This window comes from Pistacia vera, unplaced genomic scaffold, assembly GCF_008641045.1.
Source record: "Pistacia vera cultivar Batoury unplaced genomic scaffold, PisVer_v2 Contig139, whole genome shotgun sequence".
NCBI lineage: Eukaryota > Viridiplantae > Streptophyta > Magnoliopsida > Sapindales > Anacardiaceae > Pistacia > Pistacia vera.
This window is the reverse complement of record NW_022195455.1, coordinates 551,288-568,440: the sequence shown is the minus strand read 5'-3', so window position 1 is coordinate 568,440 and position 17,153 is coordinate 551,288. Positions and strand designations below refer to the sequence as shown.

Genomic DNA, 17,153 nt, shown 5'->3' with positions numbered 1-17,153 from the left:
TGCAATTAAATAAACTAACAGGGGCTGAAAAAAAGTAAAGAGTACTGAAATGTGAAGTTTTTATTAACTTTTTCTCTCACTAAAATTGTGTAAGAAAATTTACTCGATTTATAGGATTTCCTAACCAATCCACCTCCCATGGAGACTAACTATCTAATAACAAAACATAATTCATATGTTTTCTTTTTTTTGGGTAACCGAAGTATTCAGATTCATAATATTATTGTGATAGGTTGTCCTAAAGTTTGAATTTAGGAACTCAAATAAATGAGCAAATATCTTTGACTATCGGATCAACCAGACTACAAATGTTATTGTAATCGGTGACCCCAAAGTTTGAACTTAATAATTCAAAGAAGGGAATAAACATTTTTAACCATCGGACCAACCCCTTGGAGTTTATTGCATCCAATAACAAATCATAATCCATATGTTTTCAAGTGGACATGCATGGGCTATATTTCTTCAAGTGGACTTGCACGGACCATAGGTCAAATTGGTGGAAGTCCGTCACTTACGATAGATTCAAAAGAAAAAGAACTTGTGATTATTGAAATATTTTGATATAAAAATCTTGAGATATAATTTTTTTTTTTCTTTGTACAAGTATAGGATAAATGAAATTATGAGTACTTGAAGAACATGAGAACATGAGAGGAGGTCGGGAAAGATAGGTATTAGAGTTATGTATATTTTGATTTTCAATAAGCAAATAAATACTAAAGATTTTATTCTTCCTCCCTCTTTATTTCTTCTCTTTTCTTCCTCATTCTCACTGATTTTCTCCCCTTTTGTTTACTTATTAAGACAATTTCTCAAGAAAATTCTCTCCTATTCCCTTATTCTTTTGAATTCTTAACTTAATATTAATGTTAAAATAATATGAGTGTCTTACATGTTATGTGGTTAGTTTTAACACAACCCAAACCAATAAAATCTGTGTGGTATTTTTCAAAATAAACACAAACAAAATGTAGTGTTTTTCTTCAAAAGAAATGGGAATTAAGACTATGGTACAAACCCAAATCAATATAGAAAACCATAAACAAAACCGATTGGATGAAATGAAAAAACAATCATATAAATTTCGTAGCACGAAAAAGCATCAATCCGTTGTAGTCTAGTTGGTTAGGATATTCGGCTCTCACCCGAAAGACCCGGGTTCGATTCCCGGCAACGGAATTATTTTACAATATAACTTAATTTATTTTAATTTTATTTATACTTTATACAAATTTCAAAAGAAGATAAAAGCTTGTTGGAGGTGTTAAAAAGTAAAAACAAATAAAAAATATCTATGAAGACGACAATTTCTTCTTCTCCAACGCATCGGGACCAAGCTCACAACTTCCTCATCCAATCCAGAACCAAAACCCCCGCACTTTCTACTCTTCTTCTTCTTCTTCGTCTTCATCCGTCCATGCATGGCCATCACAACCATTTGTTCTTCACCTCCAACTCTCAAAACCATTCATCCTCTTCTGTCTCCTCCGCCCTCTTCTTCTTCTAACGTCAAGTTCAACGTCAACTTAGTCTCCAACTCCAATGAAGCCCTCTCCATCATTGCCTCAGCAACCGAAGCAATGGCCTTAGCAAGTGCAGCAATGCATGCAGCCCGAGAGGCCGTGGCATTGGCTCGCGGGGTCGAAGAGGTTGAGACTTTTGAGGGAGAGACTGAGACTGAGACTGTGAGTGTGAGTGTGGTGAGAGTGAGGAGGAAGAGTAGGAGAAAGAAGAAGACTAAAGAGTATGAATTTTTTGATAAAGGGTTTAGCGGTGAAGATGAGTTTGTGAAGAATAAGAAGTCTTGGTACTTGAGCCGAAAAGAGGAGGCTGAGATTTGTCTCAATCTCAAGGTCTGTTTGTTTTTGTCACAATAAGTTTTCTATTTATTTTTTATTTTATTTCAATTCAATTCAATTTCATTCGGATTATGATTTGATCAGTTAGCAGTCTTGCTGAAATCTAATTTCACTGTTAAGAAATCAAGTTTTTGCAATTTAACAGGAGGGTGCCAGGCTAGAAGAAGCAAGAACAAAAATGGCAGAATCTCTGGATCACAAGTCAATTTCAAAGGAATTAGCGAAGGCCACAGGGAAGAAAAGGAGGCAAGTAGATAAGATTTTGTGTAAAGAGAGAGAGTCACAAGAAAGGATCACTCGAAGCTACCGGAGACTTGTAGCCTCCATTGCCGCTGGTTATCAAGGCAAAGGATTAAGCCTCCAAGACCTCATTCAGGTTCCCACACTAATTTCCCTCCTGCATTGCTTCCAGTACTTGACTAAGAACATTTTCTTTTGCTTTGGCAGGAAGGAAGCATTGGACTTCTCCGTGGCGCAAAGAGATTTGATCCAGAGAGAGGAAACAAACTATCAACTTATGTTTACTGGTGGATTAAACAAGCCATGATTAGAGCCATAGCAAACAAGTCGAGAATGATCAGATTGCCGGTAAGCTTCAGTACCTGCAGCAATAAAAACTTGAGCATATCAAACATTTTCTTTTCAGGAGGATTTTGCATTTTTATGATAAATGTTCAATATGTAAACAGTATTTTTTTTTCCTTCCCAAATTTTGCTTTGTTGTAAATGAGCTATGGGAGGTAAGCTGGTAATTAGTGAAGGCATGGATAGCTTGTCATGTGCAGGGAAGCATGTGTGAGATGGTGGCAAAAATTGCAGAAGCTAATAGTGTCTTGACTAGAAGGTTAAGGCGGTTACCTACCCATAGCGAGATTGCTGAAATGCTTGAAATCAGTGTTTCAACTGTGAGGCTTGCTTTCGAGAGGATCAGGTACCCAATTTCGTTAGATCGAGCTGTAACTGACCGCGGCTGCATGACACTCCAGGTTCTTCTCTTGAATTTTGATGCATTTTATGTTTATACCAATCAATGCTAAGTATCAATTCAACAGAACTGAAGTCAATGTAAACATAAAAAGTTTCCTAGAAGGCAGGACTTGATTTACCTGGAAATTCAGGTGTTAGGTATGGAGTAGTTACTAGTTCTGCAAAAAAAAGTTCACTTGAAGATGAACCAGCAGAGATTTTACAGAAACTAATGTGAATTTGAGAAAAAGATCATACATGACTACTGAAGAACTTGATCAAGTTAAATTTGAATTGCTATTCGGTGAAACTCAATTATCAGGATGCCTGATTGAGCCTTCTCACCACACACTTCAATAAGTCATCTCAAATACCCTAGTGTAGAAATTTGTAAATACTCTGTTATATTTTGCTAATTTAATTCTCTCATTTCATCTTATTTTATTTTTTTATAAAAATAAGAACCGTTGATTGAACTGAACTTTTTCAATTTGACAATGCGTGGCAGGATATCATGCCAGGGCCAGATGAGACAATGCCAGAAAAGATGGTAGAAAAGCAGCTAATGAAGCAAGAATTGGATGATCTTCTCAAAACACTGACCGAAAGGGAAGAACAAATATTGAGATTATATTACGGACTAAATGGAGACACCCCTCTGTCCTGTGAGCAAATAGGAAAAGTTTTGAAGCTTTCGAGGGAGAGAGTTCGACAGATTAGTGGCATTGCATTAACAAAATTACAACAGACAGATAACCTGAACAATCTGAAAGTGTACATTGTATAGATATTTTTTCATTGATGAACATATCGAAGTTAGGATTGAATAAAAATACAGCGCAGAGGTTTCTTCATGTTCCTGGCATTTATCCTTGAAACAACCATCCAATCTGGACCAAGAAATAGCAATGTTTTCTCTGCTAAACAATGTGATAATTTCCCATCTCAGATCAAATGAAAACAAACAAGCTATTTCTTGGTACCAGAGTATGGTATACAAATATACAATTCATCATGCACTGGCAAGTAGTCCTCAGAAATATGTCTGCAGTAAAGTAATAGCAGTAATGCTACATTTAGAAAGGTCTTGCTTTGATGTGTGTATCAGAATAATTCACATTGCATACTGTAATTTCCTTTTGGTTTCCTACCACTAGGACTAATGGAGCCAAAAAGATGCTGTCAAATATCAATGAGGCTCATGACAATTGATATATGCCATTTTCCTGATTTCTGCGCCACTGATCGCTTAGCTCTTTCTATCAGATATTTCTAATGACCACGGTACTTTCAACGGTCAGGACAAACTTGGACCACAGCAAATGCCAAATAGTGAAGAAGATGACAGGGCTGCATAGTGATATAGTTTTATATTTTCTGACATGCCACAGCATTCAACCAGCGTTTGTAGTCCAACGGTTAGGATAATTGCCTTCCAAGCAATAGACCCGGGTTCGACTCCCGGCAAACGCATATCAATTTTTTTATTTTGAAATACAAAAGAAGCATTTAATCAAGTTAGATACATTTTGACATGAAAAATAATTAAGAATTAACTGTCATAAAGATGATTCTGAACATATTATATACATAGAGTTATTTGTATTATAGACTTAACATCTTTTTATTCTTCCTTGTGCAGATGATGAAGGATGTACAAGGAAGCAGAAGATAACAAAATACAAAAAGAATAACTTAGTAGATCCATGCCAGTGGATATTGCCACCATCTTGCTCCTTTCAAACATCTTCACTAGAAGAATCATGACAATGACATGTCCTACTTTTGTCTTTAGTTCATCGAGTGAGCTGATTTTCATCCATTTTGGTCTCTCCTACAAACCAAAAAGAATTGTTCAGTCAATTAGTAAGCTTAAGATGGTGTATTGGTTAAGAAGAATTGTTTAGGCCAAATAATGAATTGTAGATGTCAATTAGTAAACAAGAGATAATGCAGATGGAAGACCCTTTGGTAATAAGATAAATGCATATGCTGGTACCCAAATTTCTTGAGAAGATGCTGACAGTCAATTCTTGTTCAAATGCTATAAATACTACCTTCAAAGAGAACATTCCAAATAAGGAGGAGCCTTTGAGTGCACGATCAGAACTGGGAGCTACATCAGGAGGCACATTACTAATAAATAATCCGTATAAGCCCATACCGAATATTAACATGACAGTCCCCGCAAGATAAACATCTGCGTCAAGAAGAAAATGTTACAATCTTGTTTATCTTTGATGATAAAGTTTAATACAGAGATAAAGATGCACAGAGAGGAATCATGGTGCTAGAATGCTAGGAAGCATTAGAAGATTCAATTTGGAGGAATCAAAAGGACTGCTTAGTAATGTCTAAAAAGATCAAAGAAGTTCTGTAAAATTAACTCCCAGAGATGAGAATCTTACCAATAGCTTCAACCAATCGTAGAACCATCTGACCACTGTGAACCCCTTTGACACAGCTTGTCCAGTAAACTTTGTATGCCTCAACAATATAAAGACAACCCTACATAATAATCAGGATATTTCTCTGTGATTTATAAAACAATACAAAAAGTTATTGTTGAAGTGCAACTTAAGCTCTACCTCAAGGATGTGATGTGATCATTAATGTTAAGAAAGGTCTCTGAATAATATAGGAAACATTTCTTGAGTTAAAATGTATGCAGAACAGGAGTTAAATCTTAACTCTACAATGTTACGAAGAGTTGAACTTTATTCCTCAAGTGAACAACTCCTTGACTGACCAGCTTTGACTATAAAGCTTGAACCTCAACTATTTAAGCTAAAATAGCTTCACAAAGATGGCTTGCAAGTTGCAACGTAGCTATTTCCTATAACTAACGATTCTTTGTTTCTGTAACAAAATAAAACAGATGCTGGGTTATGAGAACATACATTTAGAAAGCATAGCACTGAACCTGCCAGTGAACCTGCAACAGCCAGAAGCGCCAAGAAGCGGAAGTCAAAAATTGCCTGCTCAAAAATGTTACAAAGACAGAGTATCTTAGAGATGTAAAAGAAGTTAGAAATTGCCTCTATTACACAAGAATCACATGAAATGGTCTAAGTATAGATTTTGGATGAAAACAACTTTTCAAGCTTTCTTGGTCTCTTAGAAAATTGGTTCTTCCAAAAGGGTACTTGCTCATCAGCAAATTAAAGAACACACAGGAAGCCAAAACACCTACATAACTTTATAAATTGTTCTCTCACTAACAGATTTCTCTGCACGCGAGCCACGCTAATTCAAATTGAATAACACTGATTTTCCAAATGCAATTTCTGATTGAGATTTTTATATTTTCTATCAATTTTCTAGATCAATTGTCAGAGAATTGTTCCAAAACTGATAGCAAACTTTATTTTGTCAATTCTTTAATAGGCATCACTATTCATGACCCCTCTCATTTGAGCAAATCACTAAGCTTGAAAATGGGAAATACTATTTCAAACAATTTAAAAAGAAGGCTTAATCTCAAGCACATAAATGTTAACCAATCTTGAAAATATGTTTTTACCTTCTAGTTTCATTCTAAGGCAAAAAGAAAATTAAGTTAGATCAAGTCCTTCATTAGTGGTTTGCTTATTAAATAATACGGATTGGTCTGGCACAACATAGATCAAACGATTTATAATTTATTACAAACCCTAACTAATTTATTCACCATACCTTATAACCATGCTTGGAAGTTGGAATTCCATATCTCTTCAACCCAAAAGTAATTTTTCCCAGTTTCCAAATAACTTTGGATTCCTATTTACCAGAGTTTCACCAAAATTTTCTCAACCACAAATTAGACATTTTCATTCCAATCAGGTAAACATATGCATCAAAGTGTTATCTATTTGCATGAGGTGATCAACTACAGCTACCTCAAGTTCTTCAACTCTACCAAACCAAACCCATCACTCACTAAACAAAAATAAGTACAAAAACCAAAACAAGCTTAGTCAAAACAAGTAATTAAACTAAATTAAAACTAAAAAATTGGTTTACCCTTTCGATGTTGGTCTCAGTGGACCTGACAAATCGGACAACCGGGTCCCCACTCGGGTTCGCAAGTGCATAGTTGAAGCTTGATGGAGGTTTAGAGCTTACAACATTTTCGTTGGTTGAAGCAGTTGTTGCTGGTGATGATATTGACGGTGTTGGTGATGATGATGATTCTGATGGACTCAGTGAAGCAAAAGGGCGTAAAGATCGCCGGATACTGGTGAAACGGCGGTGGATTGGTGGTGATACAGAGAGTGGAGCGGAGGAGATTGAAGTGAAGAGAGCCATTGAAGGGAGACAGAGAGACTTATTTTTGTTTGCTATGTTATTGTTTACTGATTGATAGGTGCTGTGGCGGGTAATAACGGTAATTTTCATTGGGAAGTGGAGCTCATGTATGCTATTAAGGCGCGTAGAGAGTTTGAAGGTTTAGTAAGGTAACTATCAAGTGTGACCCACTTAGATGATAATTTGCGGATTCTTTTTCCACGTTTTTGGCATCAAAAACATTTTTTTTTAAACAAGGTATGCGGACAGAGTACGTGTAACTCAACTAATCTTTATACATCATAACAAAAGCCTATTATTGGAATGATATAAGACAAATTTAACTTTTAACACCCTCCCTCATGCTTGGCATGTAAGACTCAGGTCCAAACCTATCATTGCCCTAACCAAAGAGGGGAGACCAATCACTTATATACACTATAACAACCCACTATTGCCCTAACCAAAGAGGGGAGACAAATCACTTATAAACACCATAACAACCCACTATTGGGACGATGTGAGACAAATTTAATTTCTAACACCCTCCCTCACGCTTGACGTGCAAGGTCTGAGTCCAAACCCATCATTGTCCCAACCAAAGAGGAGAGAGAAACAAGGGAGGAGAGAGCCCAATCACTTATATATACCATAACGGTCTACTATTGGGGTGATATGGGACAAACTCAACTTCTAACACTGCCATCATGATCACCAACTTAAATCTACAATATCCCACCATCATGATCACTCACTTAAATCTTGAGAGTCAGGAGATTCGAACTTGAGACCGTGTGCCTTATGTTAGACTTTTTTCATTATGGTCCTACACTTTTAATATAATTGCATTATGGTCCTACACTTTTATACTGATGTGGCTGATGTGGACTGATGTGGTACGGTTGTGTCTCTTCCCTTGAGCAATTGTCTTTGATGGAAAGACAACTGTATAAAAGGAGACTTTACAGGTCCCCATTTGATGCAGTTTTTTATTTTTAGTTTCAAAACCATCCCTCCAAAAATTGCAGTCAGTGGAAAATCTTGTAATTTATAAAGGAGAAAGAAAAACAAACAACAATTGCTATGGTCGGATGTTTGTCATTTACTTCCGCATATATTCCATGAAGATTTTATATTAAAATTGATTGTATTATCACTTTTATATGAATATTGGAATATAAATATATTTTACACCTTAGCCACAAATCCTAATACTGGTCTTACCACTAAAACTACCCAAGGATAATGGCATCAAAATCATGATATCATGATTCTACACAAGTTTAAAAACTAAACGAATCTTTGTCAGTGATGATATATGGAGCTTTAATTAGAAGTTTGTGTTCATAATATTAGTATAAACATATATTGGAGAGGGCTTATCAGTTTATACTATCTCCTAAAATCAGATGGTTTCAACAAAACAGGGAAAAAAATGGAGTACAATAAATTTCATATTTGATACTTGAATGATGAAAGTAAAAAGCTTGAAGAAATTAAAAAGAGAAACATCTGAAATTGGATTCTTGGTGTTCAAGAGGTTGATTTCTTTGACTTTGTTGGTCTTTTCTTCTGAACCCTTGAGCATCTGTCAACAATTTTGTCCACAAAACCAAAGTAAGCATCGCTCCAACGTTTTCTGATTGATAAAATTAGGATAGGAAGTAGAAGACCAGCTGCATATCCCAAGCCAAGAGTCAAGTAAAACCACTTGTCAATAAATTCATCACCATTGCCATTCTGATCATCATCAACACTCCCTCCTTTGTTTGAGTTGTCATCATTAGGGCACTTCACAGGAAGTGGAATCCCACAAAGACCAGGGTTCCCAGAATATGCTGACGCGGGAAAAGTTGTCATTTGCCCCAGTTGAGGAATCATGCCCGAAAAATTATTGTCTGATAAGTTTAAGTAACTAAGATATGATAATGAAGACATGCCAGAAGGAATTGGACCTGAAAGATCATTGCGTGAGAGGTCGAAGGATGCCAGCTGATGCAGACTTGTAATGTTTTCAGGAATTTGACCCTGGATGTGGTTTCTTGATAAGTTTAAAACCACCAAGCCGGACAGTCTTGTCAATTCTTCTGGAAATTCACCGGATAAGTTGTTTCCAGAGAGGCCTATGCTGGTGACCAGAGAAAGAGTCTTGGTGAATTCTCGAGACTGGCCTTTTATGCTGACAACCACACTTTCTTCATAGAAGAGGCCTCTGTACTTTCCATAAAGGAGGTAGTCGATTAAGTTTTGCTCTCGCGCCATGGCCTTAAGAGCTCCCAAGCTACCCGGGATGCTGCCTGTTAAATTGTTTTCTGCGAGGTCCAGCACTTGCAGTGAACTTAAACTTGAAAGCTTGGAGGGGATTTCTCCAGAGAATCTATTGGACCGCAACCTAAGAATTCTGAGCTCCGGAAAATCATCTCCAAGCAACAGTGGAATGTTACCGGAAAAGCTGTTGTCTGCAAGGTCTAAGGTTTCTAAACTTGATAAGTTTTGGAATGATGATGGAAGATTTCCTGTGAGTTTATTGTTGCTTAGGTGCAGAGACTGAAGCTGTTGTAATTGACCAAAAGATGCTGGAATCTCCCCGGACAAATTGTTGTAACTAAGGTCCAGAGCTTTTAGGAATGAACAATTCCCTATGCTTGAAGGAATGATTCCAGTAATGTTGTTGCTTGATAGATCAATGACTTGAAGAAGCATCATTTTTCCAATAGAAGCCGGGATTTCTCCTGTTAAATGGTTGCCTGATAGAGACAGAAAAATCAAGTTTGGCATGGATTCACTAATATTTTCAGGGACAAAACCTGAGAAGCGATTGTTGGAGAGGTCAAGTAATTCAATCTCCACAACGGGAAGGGGAATGAGTCCTTCAAAAAGGTTGGAACTGAAATCAACATCTGCGAAGGGGGCTACGTTTAAAGGATTTGGTAGCTGACCTTGTAGCCGATTGAAAGAGACATTTACAAGTGACATGTTGCCGGAAATATCCCAAAACCAGTTGGGTATGGAACCTGCAATGCTACCATTTGAAAAATCTAGAAACATGACCTCGTTTTGAGTTTCAAGCCAAGATGGAAAAAAAGGACCTAAATGACAAGAAGCCATATCAAGATTGCGGACTTGGAATGGTGGAATCCAATTGTTACTGACATTGAAAACGAAGGAGTTAGAGGACAAATGCAAGATCTTCAATTTAGTTAACCTTGAAAAATGCACTTCAGAGATACTACCAATTAAATTATTTAAAGAAACATCCAAGGTATCCAACTCTGAAAGAAGTCCAAAACTCTTTGGCAGAGTTCCATTTAGTTCATTTCCTGCAAGGCTCAAGATGGTAAGGTTCTGCAGTTTCCCCAGGGAAGCGGGGATGGTACCTTGAAGCAAATTATAGCTGAGACTGAGTTCTTCGAGATTTTCGACTTGACCCAACCATTCAGGCAGTTTGCCACGTAAATGGTTATTGCTTAATCTCAGGTACATCAAACTAGGCAGAGGACTATCAGAAACACAGCCATCGATTACATCAAGGAATTCAGGCAAAGTACCTGTCAGGTTATTACTTGACAGATCAAAATTTTTTATGTTACAAAATTTACCAATGGAACTTGGTATGCCACCCTCAACAGCATTATTGGACAGATCAAAATAATTGAGAAAAGTCATGTTTCCAATAGAAGAAGGAAGTTTGCCATGTAATTTGTTTGAAGCAAAGTTGAGAAACTGTATCTTTTTCCAGCTTCCGCGGAGCAACTGAGAGCAACTTGCCGAAAGATTATTGTTCAAGGCAAGATTCAAATACTGCAGATTAGGTAACTCAGTAAAGCCTAGTGGAATTCTTCCATAAAAATTACAATTGCTTAAATCCACATGAACAAGAGTACTAATATTAACAAGCCAGTCAGGGAACTTTGAATTGAAGTCATTAAAACTAAGGTCCAGAACAGCAAGTGAAGTCAAATTAACAAGTGAAATGGGCCCGGTAAGGTCACAACTTTGAAGATGCAACTCAGTTAAATTCGGAAGCTTGTTTAAGACCCCAGACCATTTAGTACCCACCAATGAAAGGTCAACACTATTCATAGCAAGATACTTGAGAGAAACAAGACCAGTCACCCATTCTAGACTATTAGCACTTAAACCAAAAATTTCGGTAGAAACATCAAGATACTGCAGTCTAGAGAGGTTTCCCAAACTTGAAGGAACAACACCACCAAACCCGGATTTTGATAAGTTCAAATACTGCAAATTGTCCAATGATCCCAGAAATTCAGGAACTGGAATGTCATTAAAATTATTTAGACTCAAATCTAGATACAGTAAAGACTCAAGCTTTATCAATGAAGGTCTAAGTTCCCCACTTAAGTTCCAAGAACCATACCTGTTCTGCAGGTCAATGGCAATAACAGCTCCAGTAATATTCTCACATCTGATTCCGCGCCATTGACAACAGTTCTTTCCTTGCCAAGATGAAAGCAGGTCTTCAGGATCTTCAAGGCCAGATTTAAAATCAATAAGTGCTTCTATCTCGTTGTCAGAACAATCTGGGAACGTGGTATCACCATAACTAGCATATTTACATGTTATGGCACATAAAATGGCTAAAACAAAACCAAGAACTGAAAATCTTCTCATCTTGAGTTCAACTCTTGAGATGTGAATCAGTTTAAACCATTGAACTGCTTAGTATATGAATATGCAGACTCCATTTTCTTGATCTGCAAGAAAATTTTTATTTATTGTCGACAAGTCTATGGATGGCTAATAAAAAAATAATAATCATAAGATAAAATCAAAATAATATAATCTGTTCAAACAACAAAGTCGAGGCTTAGCCAATAACCTGTCCCCACTTAGTAGTGTTGGTAAGCCAATCACGTACTGCAAGTCAAAAATTTTGTTTTATCTCAAAGACCGTTGAAATCACAGGCCATTGACTTTATTAAAAAAGGCTAGCCGCCATCTTGCCAAGCACGTAGCCTCAGTTTCACCATTAGAAAATGATTTGGTTTCACATTACATGCCAGTTGTCAATTCCATGATCAGATTTTGTAGTCCTCTAGAATCCTGGAAATGATTTCAGGAACTGCTCACATGTGGAGCTATAAATTTAAAGGAAGGTCAATACTACTTAAAGATTATACATTGTTTTCATGGAGAAAGTTAACATATATAATATTAAATTATCTGATCAACTACATAGTTCATCATCCATCACTCATCGCCATACCAACTATGTTAAAGTGGATGGGATAAAACTTACTTCCAAAAACTATATCAACGGAGGGTGGAACTCAACTACATATATACACTATAATAGTCTATCAACTTAAAGGTGTGGGCCAAATTCAACTTATAACACAACCCACATATCTGTTTGTAGATTTTTCATAATTATCTCTCGTCCAAAACACGTCTATTTAATTAAAAGAAACTTAATACTGATAAAGATAGGACATGTCTAATCTCACATCCCTTCTAATAGTTGAGCTCAGACAATCAGAAAAATCACGTCATAATAAAGCAATCTGAGTGCAAATAGATTCTCATCCACTTCAACTGCAAAATTGAAAACGTAGATTTTTTTTTTTTTTTTAAAATGCCCTTTTGAGATTTAAATGAAATTGACTTACAGTATGTGATCATGCCACCCTTTCATATATAATCTGGACCTCCATATTCACCATGCAGGGCTGATATATGAATCCATGGCTGCGCCTTGTGAGTGTGGGATATCAAACGGAAGCGTCAAGGGTCATCTCTGAGTACAATAACGTAAGTAGTATTGTTTCTTTTAAAATAATCCCCCATGATGTAGGCAGAATCTGTATTTTTAGGTATTATGTCGAGAATACCGTGTTAGGCAATTCATGTAAACCGTTGACTAATGTTCCATCCCGAAAAAGACATAGATGTCATTTTCATTACTGCTTAAAAAACCAAGTAAAATCAGGGTAATTTCATAGCAACTTGAGAATTGGTGCATGGAAAGAGTTTGATTGATTTGCAAGTTAATTATTGAAGCAAAAAAACTGGTGATAGTTGAATCCTTAAGGTTGTGAGCTCGGAGGCGTGGAATCAAGACAGTCAGAGAAATATTCACCTACAGAATTTTGTGAAATTCACTCTTATATTGGCTCCTGAAGATTGAGCTTTCCTTTATTACATGGAACAGATACTAGTATGGAAAGACTTAGCCAGTCAACTATCTCATAAGCAAAAGATCAGGATTTCTAAAGGGAATGCATTGAAACTAATTCTGTACTTTGCCATGAAAAGTAAAACAAACTTTGAAGAAACAAAGGAAAATCTATCCTCGCCGCGTAGGCTGATTTCTGCGATTTATTGGTCTTTTCTTCTGAACCCTTAACAACCATCTGTCCACAATTTTGTCAACAAAACCGAAGTAAGCATCGCTCCAAGGTTTTCTGATTGATAAAATGAGTATAGGAAGCAGAAGACCAGCTGCATATCCCAAGCCAAGAGTCAAGTAAAACCACTTGTCAATAAATTCATCCCCATTGCCATTCTGATCATCAACACTCCCTCCTTTATTTGAATTGTCATCATCAGGGCACTTCACGGGAAGTGGAATCCCACAGAGACTAGGGTTCCCAGAATATGCTGATTCCGGAAAAGTTGTCATTTGCCCCAGTTGAGGAATCATGCCCGAAAAATTATTGTCCGATAAGTTTAAATAACCCAAAAACGATAAGGAGGACATGGTGGAAGGAATTCGACCTGAAAGATCATTGCTTGAGAGGTCAAGAGATTCCAGTTGATGCAGACTTGAAATGTTTACTGGAATCTGACCCGTGATGTGGTTTCTTGATAAGTTTAAAACCACCAAGCCAGACAGTCTTGTCAATTCTTCAGGAAAAACTCCGGATAAATTGTTTCCAGAGAGGTCTATGCCGGTGACAAGAGGAAGATTTTTGGTGTATTCTCGAGACTGGCCTTTTATGTTGACAATCACACTTTCTTCATAGTAGAGGCCTCTGTACTTTCCATAGAGGGGGTATTTCATTAAGTTTTGCTCTCGTGCCATGGCCTGAAGATCTCCCAAGCTACCTGGGATGGAGCCTGTTAAATTGTTTTCTGCAAGGTCCAGCACTTGTAGAGATTGTAAAATTGAAAGCTTGGAGGGAATTTCTCCAGAAAATGCATTCGACCGTAAGCTAAGAATTTTGAGACTCCCAAAGCCATCTCCAAGCAGTAGTGGAATATCACCTGAAAATCTATTGTCTTCGAGAACAAGCGTTTCTAAACTTGATAAGTTTAGGAATGATGATGGAAGGTTTCCTGTGAATTTATTGGTGCATAGGTGCAGAGATTGAAGCTGCTGTAAATGACCAAAAGATTCGGGAATCTGCCCAGACATATTGTTGTTTCGAAGGTCAAGAACTTTTAGGACAGAACAATTGCCTATGCTTGAAGGAATGATTCCAGTAATGTTGTTGTTTGATAGATCAAGGACTTGAAGAGACATCATTTTTCCAATAGAGGCCGGGATTTCTCCTGTTAAATGGTTGCCTGATAGAGACAGAAAAATCAGGTTTGGCATGGATTCACTAATATTTTCTGGGACAAAACCTGAGAAACGATTGTTGGAGAGGTCAAGTAATGCAATCTCCACAACGGGAAGGGGAATAAGTCCTTCAAAAAGGTTGGAGCTGAAATCAATGTCTGCGAAGGGGGCTACGTTTAAAGGATTTGGTAGCTGACCTTGTAACTGATTGAAAGAGACATTTACAAGTGACAGGTTGCCAGAAATATCCCAAAACCAGTTGGGTATGGAACCTGCAATGCTACCATTTGAAAAATCTAGAAACATGACCTCGTTTTGAGTTTCAAGCCAAGATGGAAAAAAGGGACCTAAATGACAAGAACCCATATCAAGACTGCGGACTTGGAATGGTGGAATCCAATTGGTACTGACATTGAAAACGAAGGAGTTAGAGGACAAATGCAAGATCTTCAATTTAGTTAACCTTGAAAAATGCACTTCAGAGATACTGCCAATTAAATTATTTGAAGAAACATCCAAGGTATCCAACTCTGAAAGAAGTCCAAAACTCTCTGGCAGAGTTCCATTTAGTTCATTTCCTGCAAGGCTCAAGATGGTAAGGTTCTGCAGTTTCCCCAGGGAAGCAGGGATGGTACCTTGAAGCAAATTATAGCTGAGACTGAGTTCTTCAAGATTTTCAACTTGACCCAACCATTCAGGCAGTTTGCCACGTAAATGGTTATTGCTTAATCTCAGGTACATCAAACTAGGCAGAGGACTATCAGAAACACAGCCATCGATTACATCAAGGAATTCAGGCAAAGTACCTGTCAAGTTATTACTTGACAGATCAAAATTTTTTAAGTTGCAAAGTTTACCTATGGAACTTGGAATGCCACCCTCAACAGCATTATTGGACAGATCAAAATAATTGAGAAAAGTCATGTTTCCAATAGAAGAAGGAAGTTTGCCATGTAATTTGTTTGAAGCAAAGTTGAGAAACTGCATCTTTTTCCAGCTTCCGTGGAGCAACTGAGAGCAACTTGCCGAAAGATTATTGTTTAAGGCAAGATTCAGGTACTGCAGATTAGGTAACTCATTAAAGCCTAGTGGTATTCTTCCATGTAACTTACAATTGCTTAAATCCACATGAACAAGAGTACTAATATTAACAAGCCAGTCAGGGAACTGTGAATTGAAGTCATTAAAACCAAGGTCTAGAACAGCAAGTGAAGTCAAATTAACAGTTTTAATCAATGGAATGGGACCAGTAAGGCCACAACTTTGAAGATGCAACTCAGTTAAATTCGGAAGCTTGTTTAAGACCCCAGACCATTTAGTGCCCACCAATGAAAGGTCAACACTATTCATAGCAAGATACTTGAGAGAAACAAGACCAGTCACCCATTCTAGACTATCAGCACTTAAACCAAAGAGTTCAGTAGAAACATCAAGATACTGCAGTCTAGAGAGGTTTCCCAAACTTGAAGGAACAGCACCACTAAACCCGGATTTTGATAGGTTCAGATAGCGCAGATTTTCCAATGATCCCAAGAATTCTGGAATCAGAATATCATTAAATGTGTTGGTGCTCAAGTCTAGATATTGTAAGGACTTGAGTTTTATTAATGAAGATCTAAGCTCCCCACTTAAGTTCCAAGAAGCATACCTGCTTGAAGTATCGAAAGCCATTTGATATGGGTCACGGAGGTCAATGGTGACAACAGCTCCAGTACTATTGTCACAACTAATTCCTTGCCATTGACAGCAGTTGCTTCCTTGCCATGATGACAGCCGGTTTCTAGGATCTTTAAGGCCATTTTTGAAGTCGGTAAGAGCTTGTAGGTCGTTTTGAGAACAATTTGACATGTTGGTATCGGCATTGCTAGCATATTCACTTGTTAAGGCACATAGAATTGCTAACACAATGCAATGAACCGATAATCTCCCCATATTTGGTTTAGCAAAGGCTGTGAGTTACTTTAAGCCATGGAATTGCGCAAGACAAGCATATATACTCTCCATTTTCTTCGTCCAATGGTAATCGTACAAAATGGCGTGAAGAAAAACCAAAAGATCGCACTATCAGAAAAATGAGATAAGCAAACAGAGAAATATGATTTTTTTTTAAACAATACGGACATTGTGGATTTCATCCTATCGCATCATACAAGTTAAGAAATAGTATACCGCATTTGGCTTTGTATATTTTCAAAGAGTATTTCACAAGTTGTTACTGCTCCAATACCTTCCACAACTTTAGATGTGCCTTGATGAATGAGGAATGTAAAATTTTCTCTAGAAATTGAAGTCAATTTAGAATGGAAGTCAAGTAGAGTCAGTTGTAGTCATAATCATGGAATTAAACCTACTCCCACATGCTTGACTTGGTAGACTTTATCATATACTATAGGAAAAATGTGATAAGCTAACAGAGAAATATGATTTTCTTAAACAATACGCACATTGTGCATTTTATCCTATCGCACCATACAAGGTATATAGTATACCGCATTTGGCTTTGTATATTTTCAAAGAGTATTTCACAAGTT

At 37.2% G+C, this 17,153-nt stretch overlaps 4 protein-coding genes and 2 non-coding genes across 7 annotated transcripts; 3 read left to right on the top strand and 3 right to left on the bottom strand.

Annotated features, from left to right (window-relative positions):
• Positions 1-1,109: 1,109 nt before the first annotated feature.
• On the top strand, positions 1,110-1,182 carry TRNAE-CUC. The gene has a single exon. It is a non-coding gene; the product is annotated as a tRNA-Glu (tRNA).
• A 109-nt stretch (positions 1,183-1,291) lies between these two features.
• Positions 1,292-4,010, top strand: LOC116122973 (RNA polymerase sigma factor sigD, chloroplastic). The gene is made up of 5 exons (XM_031408774.1): positions 1,292-1,856; positions 2,008-2,238; positions 2,310-2,450; positions 2,648-2,848; positions 3,337-4,010. The coding sequence occupies exons 1-5, from the start codon at positions 1,425-1,427 to the stop codon at positions 3,613-3,615; spliced, it is 1,284 nt and encodes a 427-aa protein (XP_031264634.1). The 5' UTR covers positions 1,292-1,424; the 3' UTR covers positions 3,616-4,010.
• A 219-nt stretch (positions 4,011-4,229) lies between these two features.
• On the top strand, positions 4,230-4,301 carry TRNAG-UCC. The gene has a single exon. It is a non-coding gene; the product is annotated as a tRNA-Gly (tRNA).
• Positions 4,302-4,373: 72 nt separating this feature from the next.
• Positions 4,374-7,176, bottom strand: LOC116122974. Its single transcript, XM_031408776.1, has 5 exons — positions 6,831-7,176; positions 5,729-5,806; positions 5,237-5,336; positions 4,886-5,028; positions 4,374-4,662 (listed from the first exon to the last, which is right to left on the bottom strand). The coding sequence occupies exons 1-5, from the start codon at positions 7,113-7,115 to the stop codon at positions 4,453-4,455; spliced, it is 816 nt and encodes a 271-aa protein (XP_031264636.1). The 5' UTR covers positions 7,116-7,176; the 3' UTR covers positions 4,374-4,452.
• A 1,118-nt stretch (positions 7,177-8,294) lies between these two features.
• Positions 8,295-11,824, bottom strand: LOC116122949 (receptor-like protein EIX2). 2 transcript variants are annotated; one of them, XM_031408753.1, is made up of 2 exons: positions 11,476-11,561; positions 8,298-11,336 (listed from the first exon to the last, which is right to left on the bottom strand). In XM_031408753.1, exon 2 carries the CDS (start codon positions 11,175-11,177, stop codon positions 8,628-8,630), a length of 2,550 nt encoding a protein of 849 aa, XP_031264613.1. In that variant the 5' UTR covers positions 11,178-11,336; positions 11,476-11,561; the 3' UTR covers positions 8,298-8,627. The 2 variants fall into 2 exon arrangements, with proteins under 2 accessions (XP_031264612.1, XP_031264613.1); XM_031408752.1 differs by having other exon boundaries at positions 8,295-11,824.
• Positions 11,825-13,225: 1,401 nt separating this feature from the next.
• On the bottom strand, positions 13,226-16,514 carry LOC116122915 (receptor-like protein EIX1). Its single transcript, XM_031408717.1, has one exon. It carries the CDS (start codon positions 16,468-16,470, stop codon positions 13,405-13,407), a length of 3,066 nt encoding a protein of 1,021 aa, XP_031264577.1. The 5' UTR covers positions 16,471-16,514; the 3' UTR covers positions 13,226-13,404.
• Positions 16,515-17,153: the final 639 nt, after the last annotated feature.

Bases quoted from the DNA above. Each gene is read 5' to 3' on its own strand.
- LOC116122915 (XM_031408717.1), bottom strand. From the start codon at position 16,470: ATGTCAAATTGTTCTCAAAACGACCTACAAGCTCTTACCGACTTCAAA.
- LOC116122949 (XM_031408752.1), bottom strand. From the start codon at position 11,729: ATGAGAAGATTTTCAGTTCTTGGTTTTGTTTTAGCCATTTTATGTGCC.
- LOC116122973 (XM_031408774.1), top strand. From the start codon at position 1,425: ATGGCCATCACAACCATTTGTTCTTCACCTCCAACTCTCAAAACCATT. The intron at 2,239-2,309 runs GTTCCCACACTA...TTGCTTTGGCAG, and splicing joins GCCTCCAAGACCTCATTCAG to GAAGGAAGCATTGGACTTCT. The intron at 2,451-2,647 runs GTAAGCTTCAGT...TGTCATGTGCAG, and splicing joins CGAGAATGATCAGATTGCCG to GGAAGCATGTGTGAGATGGT.
- LOC116122974 (XM_031408776.1), bottom strand. From the start codon at position 7,115: ATGGCTCTCTTCACTTCAATCTCCTCCGCTCCACTCTCTGTATCACCA. The intron at 5,337-5,728 runs GTATGTTCTCAT...ATTATTATGTAG, and splicing joins CAGTGCTATGCTTTCTAAAT to GGTTGTCTTTATATTGTTGA. The intron at 4,663-4,885 runs GTAGTATTTATA...TTTGGTTTGTAG, and splicing joins TTGGAATGTTCTCTTTGAAG to GAGAGACCAAAATGGATGAA.